Source organism: Lichenostomus cassidix, chromosome 5 (genome assembly GCF_008360975.1).
Source record: "Lichenostomus cassidix isolate B80296 chromosome 5, HeHo_3.0, whole genome shotgun sequence".
Taxonomy (NCBI): Eukaryota; Metazoa; Chordata; class Aves; order Passeriformes; family Meliphagidae; genus Lichenostomus; species Lichenostomus cassidix.
In genome coordinates, this window is record NC_139486.1 from 60,213,457 (window position 1) to 60,230,481 (window position 17,025).

The 17,025-nt window shown below is 48.5% G+C and overlaps 1 protein-coding gene and 1 long non-coding RNA gene across 3 annotated transcripts; both read left to right on the forward strand.

The window, feature by feature from the left end:
- Window positions 1–200: 200 nt before the first annotated feature.
- LOC146436912 (uncharacterized) lies at window positions 201–3,864 on the forward strand. 2 transcript variants are annotated; one of them, XR_014852778.1, is made up of 3 exons: window positions 201–1,127; window positions 2,783–2,917; window positions 3,421–3,864. It is a non-coding gene; the product is annotated as an uncharacterized LOC146436912 (long non-coding RNA). The 2 variants fall into 2 exon arrangements; XR_014852779.1 differs by having other exon boundaries at window positions 201–949.
- Window positions 3,865–7,026: 3,162 nt separating this feature from the next.
- LOC146436913 (acyl-CoA (8-3)-desaturase-like) lies at window positions 7,027–16,028 on the forward strand. The gene is made up of 12 exons (XM_085063304.1): window positions 7,027–7,297; window positions 9,242–9,352; window positions 9,629–9,826; window positions 10,570–10,671; window positions 10,818–10,946; window positions 12,094–12,154; window positions 12,286–12,362; window positions 12,850–12,947; window positions 13,269–13,365; window positions 13,575–13,654; window positions 13,917–14,042; window positions 14,256–16,028. The coding sequence occupies exons 1-12, from the start codon at window positions 7,100–7,102 to the stop codon at window positions 14,305–14,307; spliced, it is 1,329 nt and encodes a 442-aa protein (XP_084919430.1). The 5' UTR covers window positions 7,027–7,099; the 3' UTR covers window positions 14,308–16,028.
- The last annotated feature ends 997 nt before the right edge of the window (window positions 16,029–17,025 follow it).

Sequence of the window (17,025 nt, forward strand, 5' to 3'; positions counted from 1 at the left end):
TTCCTTCTTTTTCTTTTTTTTTTCTGTTTTCCCGCGTTTTCTTTCCCTTCCCCTTCTTTACCCCCCTTCCTTTTCCCTGTTTTATTTCTTCTTCATTTCTTCATTTCCTTTTCTCCCCCTTCCTCCTTCCTCCCTTTTTTCCCCCTCTCCTTCCCCACCTTTCTCACTTTCCATCCTTTCCCCTCTTTTTCCTACGTTTTCTTTCCCTTCCCCTTCTTTCCCCCCCTTCCTTTTCCCTGTTTTATTTCTTCTTCTTTTCTTCATTTCCTTTTCTCCCCTTTCCTTCTTCGTCCCTTTTCTCCCCCTCCCCTTCCTCACCTTTCCCACTTTCTCTCCTTTACCCTCTTTTTCCTCTCTTTATCCCCCTTTTCCTCCGTCTCCTCTTTCCCGCTTTTCTGGCCTTTCACCCTTTCCTCTTTCTTCCCCCTTTCCGCCGTTTCCTTTTCTTCACCCTTGCCCTCTTACCCATTTTGTCCCCTATTTCCCCTTTTCAACCCCCTTTTCTGCAATTCCCCTTTTATCCTCCCTGCTCCTCTTCCCTCCTTCTCCCCTTCCTGCCTTTTCCCCTTCCACTCCTTTTCTCCTCGTTTCTCCCTTCACCCCTCCTCCTGCTTTCCCCCCTTTTCACTGCTTTCTCCTTCTTTCTGCCTCCTTTTACTCTTTTCTACCCTTTTTTACCTTTCTTCCCTTCCCCCCCCTTTTAAATACATTTTTTTCCTTCCACCCTCCCTTCCTTCTGCCTTTTTTCCTCCAACACTTCTCACCCCACTTCTCACCGCTGAGATCACAAAGGAGCTGTTGCTGTTCTGCCCAAAATCTGCATTGTTTTGCTCTATTTTTGCCAGGCTGCCGCTGCTGGCTGCCAGACTTCACAGCTTTCCTGTGTCACAAGCAGAGCTGCTTGAGCCCAGCCACACTCTCCTGCCCGAGGCCATGCATTTATTAACAGGTGGGATAATGCCATCTTTCCCATCTTTTCCTTGCCGTGGGGCGCTTTACTGTACGCAATTCCTGTCGTTAGGTTACGCAAGGTGAGGTGTTGAAAGGACAAGAACGGCACAAGGCACACTCCCTGCAGCTTTGCTCCCCTCTGACAGGACCTGTGGCCACATTCCAGGGCCAGCCAGGTGTGATCTCCAGCCTTCCTGGCAATAGGAATCTTTTCTTGGGATTACTTTGCATAAGTAAGTGGGAGGATTATTAATCCTTTCTGTAGTGGCAGAGGCTGGGCTGAAGCAGGGGAAGGAATCCACAAGGTTAACTATGCAGTCACAGAAGGGTTTGGGTGGGAAGGGACCTTAAAGACCACCTGGTTCTAATTCCTTGCCATGGACAGGGACATCTCCCACTACCCCAGGCTGCTCCAAACCCATCCAACTTGGCCTCAACACTTCCAGGGATCCAGGGGCAGCCACAGCTTTCCTGGGCAACCTGTGCCAGGTCCTCACCTCCCTCACAGAGAAGGATTTCTTCCCCATGTCCAATCTAAATCTCTCCCCTTCAGCATTGTGCCAATCCATGCTGGAGCTTTCCTCTGTTTCTGCCTGGTGTTAATGCTGCAGGATGGCTTCAGCCTATTAAACAGTCTTTGCCTGTGGTGTGGGGTGAGGAAAGTCAGAAATGACAGGAATGTTTTGTTAAGACTCACTAGTTTTCTTTAGTTGGGTTCAAAATAGCCCTGTGGCAAGGATCAGACTAAATTACAGCCAGACACTGCATTAAGGCAGACCTAAAACTTGTGGCTTGTGATGAGGGAAAAGTTTGCCGAGTTCTCTGAATTTGGGGGTTTTAATCCTGTCGGTGTGCCTGGATATGTACAATTCAGGGCCTCCTTCCCTGGGAGGGTGGGGATGCCCTGGCACAGGTTTTCCAGAGAAGCTGTGGCTGCTCCTGGATCCCTGGAAGTGTCCAAGGCCAGGTTGGACAGGGCTTGGAGCAACCTGGGATAGTGGAAGGAGTCCCTGCCTATGACAGGGGGTAGAATGGGATGAACTTTAAGCTTTTCCGGCCCAAACCATTCCTGGATTCTGTGCTGAAATCACCTGATAAGGAGGTTGGTTCATTTTGCAATTTACCTGTGGATGGACAAAGAAGTAAAACCGGCACCCTGAACTCCCCAGCTGGATATTTCCCGTGGAAAATTGCATCATAACTTAATGACAAGCCATTGAAAGATGCCTCTAAAGAAATCCCTGCTGCTCTCAGCCTCCAACAGCACAGCTAGCCAGGCTGTCAGGCTTCAGGCAGCGCTTGTTCCGAGTTTTTTTTGGCTGCTGGGGCACAAATCAGCCCCGGCAAAGAGAGGAGAACAGGCTCTGCTCTATGGCCAAGTGGGTGAAAGGCTGCAGTCGCTGCCCGGTGTAGCTTTAGCAGCACAAAGAGCTTGTGTGAGGGACATAAAAGCCCTGAGTTTAACCAAGGAGTCACGAGATGCAGGCAGAAAAGGTGAGGAACATGAAAGGGAAAAAGGCATGGGAGAGGGGATGTGGAAGTGGGAGAGTTTTTGCAGGGAGCACAAGTGGAAGGGACATGTCTGCCCTCCAGAAATCCATAACTTAATGAGTTAGTGAAGGATGTCTGACTGGAATGGTGGAAAAACATGGAAAATTGGTGGTTCAGGTACCTTTACACTGTCTCATGCATTGGTTTAATGTAGAAGAAGTGGAAAGCCAAAAATGTAGCCAAAAAAGAGACATTTTCCTTGTTTGTTGTCTCATCCCTTTGTTGAGTTTTATGTAGGAGCTGGCAAGGTCTCACATGTTTATTTTAATTTGATTTTTAGAAAGGACTAGACTTTGACAGCAGCACCCAGCCTGGCACCAGCACATGGAAATGCCCTGTAGCTGTGCTTTAATCCTCATGGATGCAGGGAAAACCCTCCTTTTCCCCAGTTTATAAGTAGGAGATCCATCCCTTGGTAAGGCTGGATGGCTCCATGGGATGTGGTGGGAAAAGGAGGCAAGCAGAAGAGGGCAGTGAGCTAGGGAAAAATATAGAGCAAGTATGTGAAGGGGGAAAAGGCAGGAACTGAGGATAATGGGAGAAAAATGGAGTGAAAATCAGATTTAGCTTTAAACTTTATGATACCTTTAATAGACTTTTTGATAGCTTTGTCCTTTCTGCCAAGGAAAAATACATGTAAGGAGAAAAAGGACCCCAGGCTTTCCCCGTCTTTCACGAGAGGGAAAGGCTAAGGAGCTCTGAACTTAAAAATAAATAATAAATTGAATAATAAATTCAAACACAGTGGGAAAGAACTGGGCTGGGAATGGGGGGATGGAGCCTGAGGTAGGGGAACCCAGTGATTAGGTGGGAATGCTGTAGCAGTCCATGTATTTCAAACAAAACACTACCAAAGATGTGCTTGATACTTTTTACTCTGGATATTTTTCACTCTGACATACTCCACTTCTTTTCTAGTCCTGGGAGAGTGGCTGAAAGCTGAGGAACTTTCTGAGGGAAGCAACCAACAAAGGAACAGAAATCCCCATTGTGCAGCCGTGGCTGGCAGGGATTCCACATTCTGCAGTGGATCTTGGGCTGCCCATGGGATTATCAGGGCACAGACTGCTCTGGCTGCCAGCAGAGCAGAGGATGGAATCACACTCAGGAAGCAGCAGATTCTGCATCAGGATGGGAATAAGGAGAGAAATGCTCTGTTCTGATGCTGCTTTGTAATGATTTCTACTGAAAATCCTGCTGGTGTTCCCCTGTTATCAGCACTTGTTTTCCTTTGTTTCCTTACTCAGGTTTTGCTTTCAGAAGTGTAAAGCTCCAGACAATCACTGCCTCACTCCCTCAGTTGCTAATCTGAGTTTGTCTTGTGAAGGACAAAAAATAAGCTCATTTTTGCCTCATCCCTTACACAGGGTGTATTCCTGGGTGCTTTTTCTGGCAATATGTAAACTCCTCCCAAAGCTCAGTCTTTTTTTGCATCTAAATTTTAACGGTCAGCTGAGCTGTTAGGGCACAGCACTATGCAAATATTCCATGGAGTTAGACTGTCTGTATGGAAAATCAAGAATTTATTGTGGGTATAAAGAGTTAGCAACACAAAGAAAGAGTTCTGGGTACAACACTAACTCATTTAGGCCAAGCTATCCCAGTATTCCAGCTCATTCCCAATAATACAACAAGAATAAAGGAGATATTTCCAGTTTCTCCCCATTCTGCTGGTGTCACACAGATCCTTGCAGAATCCTAAGCCTGGTGTTACAGGGAGCTGTCAGGAGCTTCAAGCTCTTCCCTGGTAGTAACACAATGACTGAATTAGTGGTTTCCTGCTGCATTTGCTTCATCAGCGTGGCTGTTTTAATTACACTGATGACAGAACCTTGTAAATCACGCCACCACAATTCCCCCGTGCCCAGAATCTTCAGCTTTTCTTAGGCTGAACCAAAGCCAAGAGCTGAGTCTTCCTTTAGACTCTGCCCTTTTAAACTGTTTTTCAGCATTTGTTAGTTTTCCTTTAATTTTTTTTCTTTGGTTTCAGACCTCACCACCTATTGCTGTAACTCATTTTTTCTAAAAAAAGGAAAAGAAAGGCTGCTGTCCTTTCAGTCCATCTCCCTCTTTTCCTGACACCTGGTTTGGTCACCAGATGCCCAAATGTTTAGTGATCCCTCACCAACCAGGTCACTTGGGTTTTTTAAAGTAAGTTCCAGCCAACTCATGGCAGTGAAATAAGGAATGTTAATATATTTTCCTCCAAATTCTGGTGATCGCCAGTCAGCTAAGGTCAGAAGAGCAAACCAAAGAGCATGTCTTCCCTCCCCTCGGATTTTTGGTGGTTCCTGGTAACCTGGGGAGTTGGGTCACAGCGAGATGATGGCAGCAGATATGCAGATGGAAGCAGTGAAGGTGAAAAAATGGGTCAGGGCATTGAAGGACACGTTTTACCTGGTTAATTTTTTTCCAGCTGGGATTGATGCCAGGAGTCCCAGCTGGATGTGGGATGCTGGTGAGTCTATAACAGCAGCTGGTTTTTTTTCCCTGGTGGTTTTTATGACAAAGATCCCATTCTTGTCTCTGAGACACCCATTGAGATCCTGAGTGTGGCAAGGGCAGGGGAAAAAGCATTGCTGGCAACTGGAAGGACACAGAAAGCTTCACTGCTTAGGGGTGGGTGATTCCAGGAGCCTCCATGGCTTAACTTGAATCATCTGCTGCGGGGAAAACAACCACAGCCAGGGATTTTATGTCAGAAGGAGCTTGGAAGGGAATTCCACGGGCTGTTGTGTAATTTGTCTGGGAAAATGTGTTAAAAAGGTGTTAACATCCCTGGTAGCTGCTGAAGCCAGAGGAGGCATATGAGGGGAAGAAGAGTGGATTTTATCAGGTTTAGTGGTGCTTTTTTGCCTGTTAAGATCCCTTGAAGCACATCTCCAAAGGTTTAACTTGTGTAGGAAGATGGAATTTTTTTGCTTTTAATGTAGTGTGTAGGAAAAAGAAAACTGACCTCTGTGTGTCCCCCACATTCATGATAAAAGGTCATAAATATCAACTAAATTTAGGATAAATATCCTGTTGTGCAATAGATAATGGGCAAGGGAAATGGAATTTGAAATAATTGCTGCACTTTTCTGAGTATAATTGTTACATTTTAGAAGAGGCCAAACATGTATTAATGCCTATTAACATGAATTGCTGAAGGGAGGGAAATGAAAGCATTCTATCCAGTGTTTTTTCAGGCACAGAACTCCAAGATGTGATGTAGCCATCAGGTGATGCTCGGAACGCGAGGGGATGCAGCCTGGTGGCTCTTTGTTTCTATGGTTACCTTCGACTGGAATTGCTGTAACTAGGTCACATTGGAAGGTGTGAATGGAAACAAAGAAATCCAGAATCAATAACGAGAGTTCAGGGAGAAGGCTGGTGCTACTGTGGAAAGGGAGATAGATGAGTGTGGGGAGAGGAATTTTAATTTGTGGCTCATGTGGATCAAGTCCCACACAGATGGCTGGGCGTTTTTCAGCATCATTCACTCTTCCAGCCTTATTCATTAGTCTGTTGTCCGAAAAATCATCTGCAGGGTTTTGATTTACCTGTGGCAACACCTTCCCTCCCTCTGGCTGCATATCCAGGCATGAGCAGCTGAAAGGAGCCCTAGGAACAGGAGAGGCTGAGGCAGCTGGAGGGGAGAGGCAGAACAGATGGAAGACAGAGAAGGATCTGCTGGAAAGGGGAAGCAAAACCAAGGGCGGGGAAGTAAAGTCATCTTCAGCCCAGAAATAAGGAGAAACAGGTTGTAAAAGTGGCTCCAAAGAAGGAACTTCAGTGTGGGAAAGGGCAACTTGTCCTGGAAGGACAGTGTGGCCAGGTGGGGCTTGGTCTCTTCTCCCAGGTCACAAGTGCCAGGGCAAGAGGAAAGGGTTCAGGTTGTGCCAGGGGAGGTTTAGGTTGGATATGAGGGGAAATTGCTGTCAAGGCTTGGCAAGCCCAAGACCAGACTGTCCAGGTGGGCAGTCAGTCAGGAGTCACCAGAGGGATGATCTGGAGGGATTTAAAAGCCGTGTGGATGTGGCACTTGGGCACATCTTTTCCGTGGTGCCCAGCAACAGGACGAGGAGCAATGGCTGTAAATGAAGCACCAGAAGTTTCACCTCAACGCGAGGAAGAACTTTTTCACGCCGAGGGTGGCAGAGCTCTGGAAGAGGCTGCTCAGGGACCTCAGGGAGGGTGCGGAGTCTCCCTCTCTGGAGTCTCCAAACCACCTGGATGCATTCCTGTGCCACCTCTCCAGGGGACACTGCCTCGGCACGGCGTTGGGCTGGATGATCTCAGGATCCTTCCAACCCCAACGATCCCGTGATTCTGCCACTGCTGGGCTTGGTGGTGCTGGGGGACTCGCCGCTCTCCGAGCGCTTTTCCAACGGCGGTGATTCTGGGAACCATCCCAGCCGCACAGCCCGTTTCCCTGTGCCCGAGCCCCGCAGCATCCCGCCCGCCCCTCTCCGGCCCCGGGGGCGGGAGCACGGCGAGCCAGCCCAGTGGGCGGGGGGGACCGGGGTGGGACCGGCTGGGCGGGGGGACCCCGGGGAGGCGGAGCCGGGCCGAGCCGAGCCGAGCCGAGCCGAGCCAGGGCGAGCCGATCCCGGCCATGGAGGGCTCGGAGCCCGGCCGGGCGGGGATGCGGCGCTTCACCTGGGAGGAGATCGGGCAGCGCAACGGGAGGGGGCCGGCGGCGCAGGAGCGCTGGCTGGTGATCGACAGGAAGGTGTACGACATCAGCCACTTCTGCCGGCGACACCCGGGGGGCTCGCGGGTCATCAGCCACTACGCCGGGCAGGACGCCACGGTGAGCGGCCGGGCTGCGGGCAGGGAGGGAGCAATGGAGTGGAATGGAATGGAATGGAGGAGGGCTGAGCGCGGAGGAGGATCCCCGGGGATGGCAGCAAGGCAGCGGGCTGTGTGTGGCACGTTTGGATCCTTGCTGTGCGCCGGGAATGCACGGAGCGCTCGCTCCGCCGCCGGTTGTCTGCGGTTGTTGTTGCGAGGAAGCCTCGCTGGAGGAATCGCTAAAAACCGCGTGTGCAGCCAGGGGGAAAACACCCCAAACCGCTCGGTAGTTTTTGCACACACAGGAATATGAGATGCTGCGGGCTCACGCGTGTGGCACACGCGGTGACACGGTTGTTTGCCAGCGCACGAACCCTCCGCGAACTTCCCAAGAGGTGGCACGAGTGCAGGGTAGGGCTGCAAGTCGTGTTTCAGTCACGAAAAAGAAATGAATCACTCGTGTCTGAGCGCCAGCAGCTGTTGCAGAGTGGAATCAGTGCTGCTGGAGTTGGGTGTGCGGTGGCTTTGCCAGTGTTCTTTCCTTCCTTTGTCTGCTTGTGTCTTTTCCATGAATTTCTCCAAATGTGTGTGTTTGCACCCAAGGGTAGGTATAGGGTGTGAATCCACCTGTAGGATGGTTATGATGGACAGTGTTTCACTTTTCAATGTTTCATGGGGTCTCCACATGAAGATCCCGTTGTATGAGTATCATTTAAAGCCAAAAATAATTGGTAAATTTGCAACATTTCGTGCGGGCAGGGTGCACGTGTGCATTTTCAAAGCCCCATCACTAGAACAAGTTGTCCAGAGAGGTGGTGGAGCCTCATCCCTGGAAGTGTTCCAGGCCAGGTTGGATGTAGTTTGGAGCAGCCTGGGCTCATGGAAAGTGTGCCTGGCAGGGGGGAATGAGACGAGCTTTGAAGGGCCTTTCCCACCCAAACATTCTGTGTTTCTGTGGCCAGAAAAGGGTCAGCACATGGCTGGATGGCGGGATTGCAGCCAGCTGCATTCTTTAGGTGATGATATCAGTGCCACTGCTGGGTGCAGTTGAACTGCTGACTGCTCAGAAACTCCCTGCCAAGTTTTACTTTCCAGTGGTTTTGTCGCTGGGGGTGAAAAGAGTGAGACTCCTCAAAACCGGGGGGAAATGGGATGTAAAGGAAGAACTCTTCTGGTTTGCTGTTCTGATTTCTAGAAGGTGCAATGGGCTGTCTCCTAACCTCTGGTCGGGATTACACTCCCAGGTTTTACAGCCTCCATGGAAAAAGGATTGGTCTAAATGTGTGGTGCCATCCTCCCCTGCTCTGCCCACATACTCCTCCCCATTGTTTTTTCCCCTTTTCCAATGAAAAAATGCAAATGTTGGTTGCCCTCTCTCTTTCCCTCCTTTATTCAGTGACCCTGAGCAGGGAGGATGCTACAGCTGATCCAGAGCTGGCAACAGCAGCCAGTTTTTTAACCCCTTTCCTAACTAGAGATCTTTTTAAAGCACATTTTATTTTAAAAGCACACAATGGTGGCCTAGTAATTATAGTGATAAGCAATGCATGGTGCAGGAATCTTACAAAGTGATGCCCAGCAAGCAAATATTTAAAAACCCAGATAATTTAAAAAACCCACATCCTTAGGCTGAGGGAGATTGTAAATATATTCTAGTTTGGGCACCAGGAGAGAAATATGGAAAAGGAGGTAAATGGGAGATCAGGAATTAGATGTCAAAGTGCTATGTGTGCTCAGAGGATTTGTAATTTAAATATAGGGACAGAATCTGCAATGATAACAACCACTAGTGATCTTTTTTTTTTTCCACCTGGTTGCCATGGAGATTGACACTACATTTAAATAATAAAAGTAACTGATTTCCCTAACAGGGATCTTTTGGATGGTCCAGCATATCATGGAATACATTTCCATTACTGCCACCTGAATGATGTTTTTTCTTCATCCTGTGTCTGTGTTTCAGGATCCTTTCATTGCTTTTCACCTTGACAAGGCGCTGGTGAGAAAGTACATGAGCCCTCTCCTGATTGGGGAACTGGCACCAGATCAGCCCAGCTTTGAGCCCAGCAAGAATGTGAGTGTCTTAAAAACCTGGAATTTGGGTTGAAATTGTGCTGTTTAACTTCTCCTGCTGGTGGGCAGAATTCCCTGTACATCACATCATAGGATCTCCTGGAATCACTGTTGGCTGAAGCTTCATTTCGTGCCATTATTTGTAGTGTTAGCAAAGATTTGCCTCGGGGTGACCCTCAGCTTTCCCCCTTTTCATCCCTGAGAGGGAAAACTTACACTCCTCTTTGTGTTCCTGAGGTATTTTCCAACCAGTGGGTGATTTTGGGTGTCCCCACAGAAAAAGCTGGTGGAGGATTTCCGTGAGCTCCGTGCCACCGTGGAGAAGATGGGACTTCTCCAGCCCAACCACACCTTTTTCTTCCTCTATCTCTGTCACATCTTGCTGCTGGATGTTGCAGCCTGGCTCATCATCTGGTATTTTGGAGCATCCTTGGTGCCTTTCCTCCTCTCTGCGGTGCTTCTGGGCACTGTCCAGGTGAGCAGCCCCACAAAACAAGCGCCCAAAAGCCAAATTTAGGACTTAGGTGCTTGTTTCAATAAGCAGGGGAGAAATCTTATCATCCTGGACTCCCCCAAATCCTGCTTCTCTCCAGATTCCACCAGAAATGTGTAGAGCAGGCTTTGCCTTGCTTTTTCCTCCCTGTGTTCCATCAAAGCCTTCCTTCTTGCAGCGTTCCCTGCAGGATGAGGGACGTGCCCAGCTCCTGAGCTCCAGCACTGCCAGAACTCCCAGGCTGTGAGCAGGGGCCAAGCCACCATGTTCCCATGGGAACTCGCAGGGAGGGAGAGGAGAGGGCAGAGCAGCTCTCAAAGCCCCAGCTATTCCTCCCCTGGCCGGCTGATCCCCTTGGAATCACAAGTACTCGGAGGAGGCAGCAGCAAGCTGCTCCTTAAAGGAGACTTTGTTGCCGATTTCAGAGCGGTTTTGTGAGGGAGTAAATGCTGGTTCTCAGCTCCGTGGCTGGTTTTTTTCCCATGATGTTTTCCTTCCTCATGAAAACAACTGTCCAGGACTAAAAGTCATTAGCCAGAGTGTGGAGTTCACTGGTTTGTAGTGAAAAAAGAGAGTTTGGATTGGGTCCTGGCAGTGGGAGTGCCCTTGCTATCCAGGGATACGTTGTGAGGAGCGTGGGAGTGGGAGAAGAAAGCCCTTTGTCAGATACAGACCCTCCTGACAGCTCTTTTTCCCCAGCAGCACTGCTGTTTTCTTAATTCCAGGCCCAGGCTGGCTGGCTCCAGCATGATTTTGGACACCTGTCAGTCTTCAGCAAGTCCAGGTGGAACCACTGGGTGCACAAGTTCGTCATCGGCCATCTGAAGGTGGGACTGGCTGTGGGGAGGGAGGGAGGGAGGGAGGGACTGCCAGAGCCTTGCTCTGCAGCCAAAACCAGCCCTGGGGTAAGGAGAGAACTAAGGGCAGAAGATCCACCTTCCTTAGGGCGTTTTCTCCTCCTCCCTTCCCACAGGGAGCCCCGGCCAGCTGGTGGAATCACCTCCACTTCCAGCACCACGCCAAACCCAACTGCTTCCGGAAGGATCCTGATGTCAACATGCACCCCTTGTTCTTTGCTTTGGGGAAAACCCTCTCTGTGGAGGTGAGAGGAAGCTGGGAGATGGCAGCAGGAGGAGAGTTCAAATCAGGGAAGCTGCAGAGAGCTTGGAGACTGGACACCAGTTAGTTTGATTTTATACAGTGCTGCTTTGCCTTCCACTAGTCCCTGATATTCCTCAGGAATATTACAGTAATTCTGAGATCTTTATATTCTTAAAATTTCACTCCAAGTTCTTTTTGCAGTGTTGGGAGATAAGAATGAAATATTTGCCATGATTACAAGTTCCTATTTCCCTTGATGAGAGACTTGCAGTTTTATGAAGATCAGAATTACATGTTCTGTTTTACCAAGATCAGTGTGGCTAATTGTAGTGATCTGGGGTGGAAGCAGCAGATGACAAGCCAGGGCTGCCTGGAACTTTTACAATTCCTCATCAAAGAAGCTATTTTGGTGGTCTCAGCCTGGCAGCAGGATGTCAGAGTGGCTCCCATCTGGAGTCCAGCTCTATTCCTGGTACAGCTCTGAAGTTAATTGGGTGGCTTTAGCACTTGCTGGTCCTTTAAAACAAGTTACATAAATTCATAGTGTCACTTTAAATGTTCTGATTTGCATGGGAATGAAGGGATGGGCTATTGGGAATTAGTTTGAACATGTACAGGGATACAATGGCATTCGTCAAGGAAGCCAGTGGCATGACCTGATATGTTTATACAGCAAACACTGAAAAATGAGCAGCCTCAGGAAGAGACCAGTCTATTCACCCTCATTGCCATGGACGCAGTTTCATGTCTAGATGCTCATTTCTCTGCTTTCCAAAATAATTGCAAGGAGGTGGGAGTTCCACACACTGTCATCTTCATTAACAGTATCATAACAGTACCACAGCTTGGGGGTTTTTCCTTCTGAAGCTCTGCTTTGCCAGCAAACTATTTGTGTATGTTTCGTTCTCAGTATTTTTAGGCAACTTGTGCCCTCTGTAGGGGCAAAGCTTCCTGTGCAGGTCACTGTGTGTGTGCAAGGCACCAGGGCAGGGTGAAAACTCATCCAGGATGAGGTTCCAGGGCATGGTGGATGCTGGCTTGGTTGGAGAGGACATCTCCTGGAAGTTTAGGAGTGTGCATGCCTTCAGAAGCATAGGAGTGTGTGCACAGCTGCCTTCATGGCCTGAGTAACTCGTGTATTTTAACAGCTTGGTGTGCAGAAGAAGAAATTCATGCCCTACAACCACCAGCACAAGTACTTCTTCATCAGTGAGTAACCTCTGCAGTTCCATGCAAAGCAGTCACTCTGCCCCATCCCATCCCATCCCATCCCATCCCATCCCATCCCATCATCCCATCCCATCCTGCTGGGATAATTCACTCCTGTGTTTCTCCCCCAGTCGGTCCCCCGGCGCTGGTGCCGCTGTACTTCCAGTGGTACATCTTCTACTTCGCCGTGCAGCGGAAGCAGTGGGTGGTGAGTCAGCCCCAGGGAGCCAGGGGGGAACATTTCCTGGATTTAGGGGTGAATTCCAGTGCCAGATTTACTGGGAGGAACTCTGGAGTTGTGTGTGTCTGCAGCAAAGGATGTGAGTGTAGGATTTGGGAAATGATGTTTGCCAAGGGGGGATCTTCCACACAGCCGTTCTCTGTGAAAGATCCTTGAGGTACAAAAGATGTTCTCTGGTGTTCTGGGGTTTGGTTTTCTCACTGCTTGGTTCGTTTATAGATCCAGAGGATAACGTGGTGTTCAGAGCATGGCCTGGCTGGTGTTCGCCCTCTGCTGGGCTCATGGACCAGGATAATTCCTGAACACGGGAATGGCTGGTTGCTGTGTGATGAGACCGGGCAGGAAAAATTCATCAGTAAAAGATGTTATGGGAGGTTTTAAAGGGAGTGATGGTAAATTCAGAAGCCAGAAATCCTTCCTTGTAATGAAGTTTTCCCTGTCCCCTGCCCTACAGGACCTGGCCTGGATGCTGTCCTTCTACATCCGATTCTACCTCACCTACTTGCCCTTCCTGGGCCTGAAGGGTACCCTGGGGCTCCATCTCTTAGTCAGGTATCATCCAACTTGTAGTTCCAACATTTTCTTTACCCAGTTTGTATCAATCCTTCCTGTCAGCTTTTCTCCAGCTTCCTGGTTATTTTTCTCACCACTTGCTGTTCTTCTCTCTTCTGATCCTTTCTGTGGGACAGGGGTGGTTTCCTGTCAAGCTGCAGGAGGTGGAAGTTGAGTGTAGGTCTGATCTGATCAGATGCTTGGGGTTCCTGGTGTTCATTTTGTCAGGCAACAACCAGCTGGTGTGTGCACAAGTGTTTTGTGCTGACTTGTCAAATCAGGGGGGTGTGATCTGTGATGGTTTTTTCTGTGTCTTCACAGGTTTATAGAGAGCAACTGGTTTGTCTGGGTCACGCAAATGAATCACATCCCCATGCACATCGATTATGATAAGAATGTGGACTGGTTCTCTACCCAGGTGAGACCTTATTTATGGAGATCTGTGGCAGTTCTGGTCATGTACAGTCTGTCTATCTCCGCTTGGCCACTTTGTGTTGGCTGGAAATAAGTCCTGGAGCTGTTGTGTCCAGCCAGAAGTCCTGTGGGGATGAGAAACCTGTGTTTGAGAAGGGGCATTGCTAAAATAATACTTAAAACAGGACTTTTTTTTCTTTTTTTTTTCCTCAGCTCCAGGCAACCTGCAATGTTCATCAGTCCTTCTTCAATGACTGGTTCAGTGGCCACCTGAACTTCCAGATCGAGCACCAGTGAGTGGAAGCAGGGGTTGGGAATAGTTCCAAGGAGTGCTAGTTACACCAGGGCTGAAGAGCCTGCAAGGTCCCTCCAACAGCTGATAGAAGAGCCAAAGATAACGTGGGTTAATTTTGTGCTCTTTGTGTGGGCATGGAATGGGAAAAAAGAAAATTTTTGGAGCAGCAGTGAGCAGTCCCAGAGCTGGGCACAGCAAGGGGCAGGAATTCCGTGGGGTGGTGACAGATGCCATTGAACCACCATCTCCTTTTCCCACAGCCTTTTCCCTACGATGCCACGACACAACTACTGGAAGGTGGCCCCTCTGGTGAAGTCCCTGTGCTCCAAGCATGGCATTGAGTACCAGTGCAAGCCTCTGCTCACAGCCTTCGCTGACATCGTGCAGTGAGTATTGATCTGCTGTGTTCCCAAGCCAAGGGCTTCCCAGTGTTGTGGAAAAGCAGGAGGGACATGGAAGGGGAGGGACAGCCTCTGAAGGTCCCTTCCAACCCAAACCATTCCATGATCTCCTTTGCTTCAGCTGTAGATGGGAATTCTCTGGGTGGAACAAGGAGTTTGTTATGTTGTTTCTAAGGAAGTGTGGTTCTCTCTTGGCAGCTCTTTGAAAGATTCAGGGGAGCTCTGGCTCGATGCCTACCTACATAAATAAGCAGCAGTGGATCTCTGCAGAATTCCCCAGCCTTGCTGCCTCCTGTGGTGGTCACCCTGAAGATCCTGCACTGAGGAGAGCTGGCTAAGCCAGAGGTGGGGAGGTGGTGCCGCTTAGTTCCGTGGATGAATGTAATTAATAAGATTTTTTTTCTTTTTGGTTTTTTTTTTTTTTTTAAAGATGTGCTCTTAGGTTTTTCTTGTGCTTCTTTCATTCCTCTTCTCTGGTGCTGAGTTTTTGGGAACAGATGGATAGAGGAGGTTGTGTCCCACTGAGCTGGGACAGGCTTTGGGACTGGGAACAGATCCCTTTCCATCTGCTGATCCTTCATTTGCTGAGTATATAGGAGGGAAGTTTCTAACCTAACATAGGCTTTTTGGGGTGGCTCTTGTTGTGAGTGTAGTAAGAAAGCTGAGGCAGCATGAAATCAAGGAATGTGGGAGTTAGGGAAATGTGGAAGCTTCTAGGGAATGGGGTAGGTTCAATATTTTCAAATCCCTGTTTGTAATAGGGAGCTCCCAGACCAGTTTCTATATATGTGATTGAGGTGGAGGAGGTGCAGGCAGCAGTTCTCTAGGAATAGGATTCAATTAGACCTCTAATTGAGGTAGGGAAACAGGAAAGTGAACATTTTTCCACATGCCCTGTTCTGTGGGAATGCTGCTCTCCACATCTCCTCTGGAAGCCTCTGGGTTATTTGTCCTCTGGTGACATCCCATGGGGGATCTGCAAGGGGTTTCCACAGAGCCAGATTTTAGAGTGTTATGAACCCATTGCTAAGAGTCAGAGGAGAGAAAAATCTCTCACATCCATACTTGGGATCCCTACAAGGGTGACTAAGGAAGCAAAAGTGTTCCAGGCCAGGTTGGAAGGGGCTTGGAGCAACCTGCTTTGGTGGAATACCATAAACCATGGCAGGGGGTGGAATGAGCTGAGCTTTGAGGTCCCTTCCAACCCAAACCACTCCACAATGATTCTGTGTGAAGAGTCATCATAATCACTCTGTGATTGCTCGAAGCTTTGGGTTTTTTTGAACCTCTGGGTGATTTGTTAAAAGGAGAGAATTCCTGACTCCTGGCCCATGGAGAATGAGGTATTCCTGCCTGAGCTGCAGACAAATCTAAGGATGTTAGAAAGGTGTTGGGGGTCAGACTGCTGTTTTAAAGTGTTTAACTTTTCATTCAGCTGCATATCCACAGGCACATCTCAGCCAGAACATTGCTGGTCTCCCTCTCTTGCATGAGGTGCCTTCAAACACACCCCAAGGAGGTGACATATCCTGTGAGATTTATTGGAATAGCCTTACTGCCTTTCCTGGGCTCTTTTCATTTACTACCCCAGTGTTACAGGTGCTAAACCAGGATGTAGCAGCTGCCACACCACTAAAGAAGATTCTCCATCACCCTGTGCCCCCAGGGACTGGTGGATTAGTATCCAGAAAGGATTGGTTGATTTTGAGGAATTTTTTCCAATCAACGTCCAAAATGGGGATGACATGTTGAGGGAATGGAAGAAATGCATCTTCCCAGGCCAAGAGTGTTGTTAAGAATAAAATTGTAATGGGAATAATAAAATAACCATTAAATACCTGTTGATTAGGACCAGAAAGAAACTGGGCCTTAGTTACTGTTTTACCTTGGTTTTCTCCTGCTCCATTTCTTTCCCTCTTATTACAACTGTGGATGGAGGAAAATCTATTAATAAAATTTCTTATCTTACCATTTTTTGCTGGTATTGGAGTAAAATATATCTGTGCAAGAGTCTTCATGCTGTAAAAGGGGGAACAAACCCACCTCCACAGCTGCAGAGAGAGAACTGTTATAAATCTCTTTCTCCAGAATGTGTTTCTCCTGTGTTTTCTCTGCCACAATAAAGAGGAAACATCCACAATACAATAAACCAAATTACCTGGATAACCAATAAATTAAATTCCTGGATAACCAGGAAAAGTAACACAGATGAGCAATCCTGAAGGGTAAGACTGAAAGGGGATCTGAATCAGCATAACCAGATTTGCATGTGATGAGTTTGCTGGAAGTTTTCCAAGCTCGAGAGTAGTTCTCCAAGCAGTTTTCCAGACTCCAGAAATACACTGAAATACACCGTTTTGGAAGAGCACCAGTCCCAAATTTGCCATCTAGTGGAAACCCTTTAGCCTTAAAACTAGAACCTGAGCATTGTGGAATAGCCACAGGGTGGCAGTCGGACATCAGAAGGGAAGGAGGACATCCCAGAGGATCAGAAAGGAAGGATCAGATCATCAGAGAGACTTGTCAAGGGCGTGGAGTGACAGGATAAGGGGGAATGGCTTCAAACTGAAAGAAGGGAAGTTTAGATTGGGTATCAGGAGGAAATTCTTCCCTGTGAGGATGGTGAGGCTCTGGCACAGGGTGCCCAGAGAAGCTGTGGCTGCCCCTGGATCCCTGGCAGTGCCCAAGGCCAGGCTGGACAGGACTTGAACCATCCTGGGAGAGTGGGAGGTGACCCTGCCAATGGTGGGGGGAAGAGGATGTAGTTCCTGAAGATGTCAGAGGTTCATAAGGCTTTGAAGATTATCCAGTTAAGTGGAATACCATTGGACAAAGAGGTGGCTCCAAACTGGAATAAAACACTTTTTCCAAATCAAGGAGGAGCATCAGCAATGGAGTAGCTGGAATTATAAAAATGTCAGGGTGATGTTCAGTCAGTTAAGGGTGATGGGGCAACTGAAAGAGGAAA

Coding starts and splice junctions, on each gene's coding strand:
- LOC146436913 (XM_085063304.1), top strand. CDS start 7,100: ATGGAGGGCTCGGAGCCCGGCCGGGCGGGGATGCGGCGCTTCACCTGG. Junction 9,827..10,569: donor TGCTTCTGGGCACTGTCCAG/GTGAGCAGCCCC, acceptor TCTTAATTCCAG/GCCCAGGCTGGCTGGCTCCA. Junction 13,366..13,574: donor TGGACTGGTTCTCTACCCAG/GTGAGACCTTAT, acceptor TTTTTTCCTCAG/CTCCAGGCAACCTGCAATGT.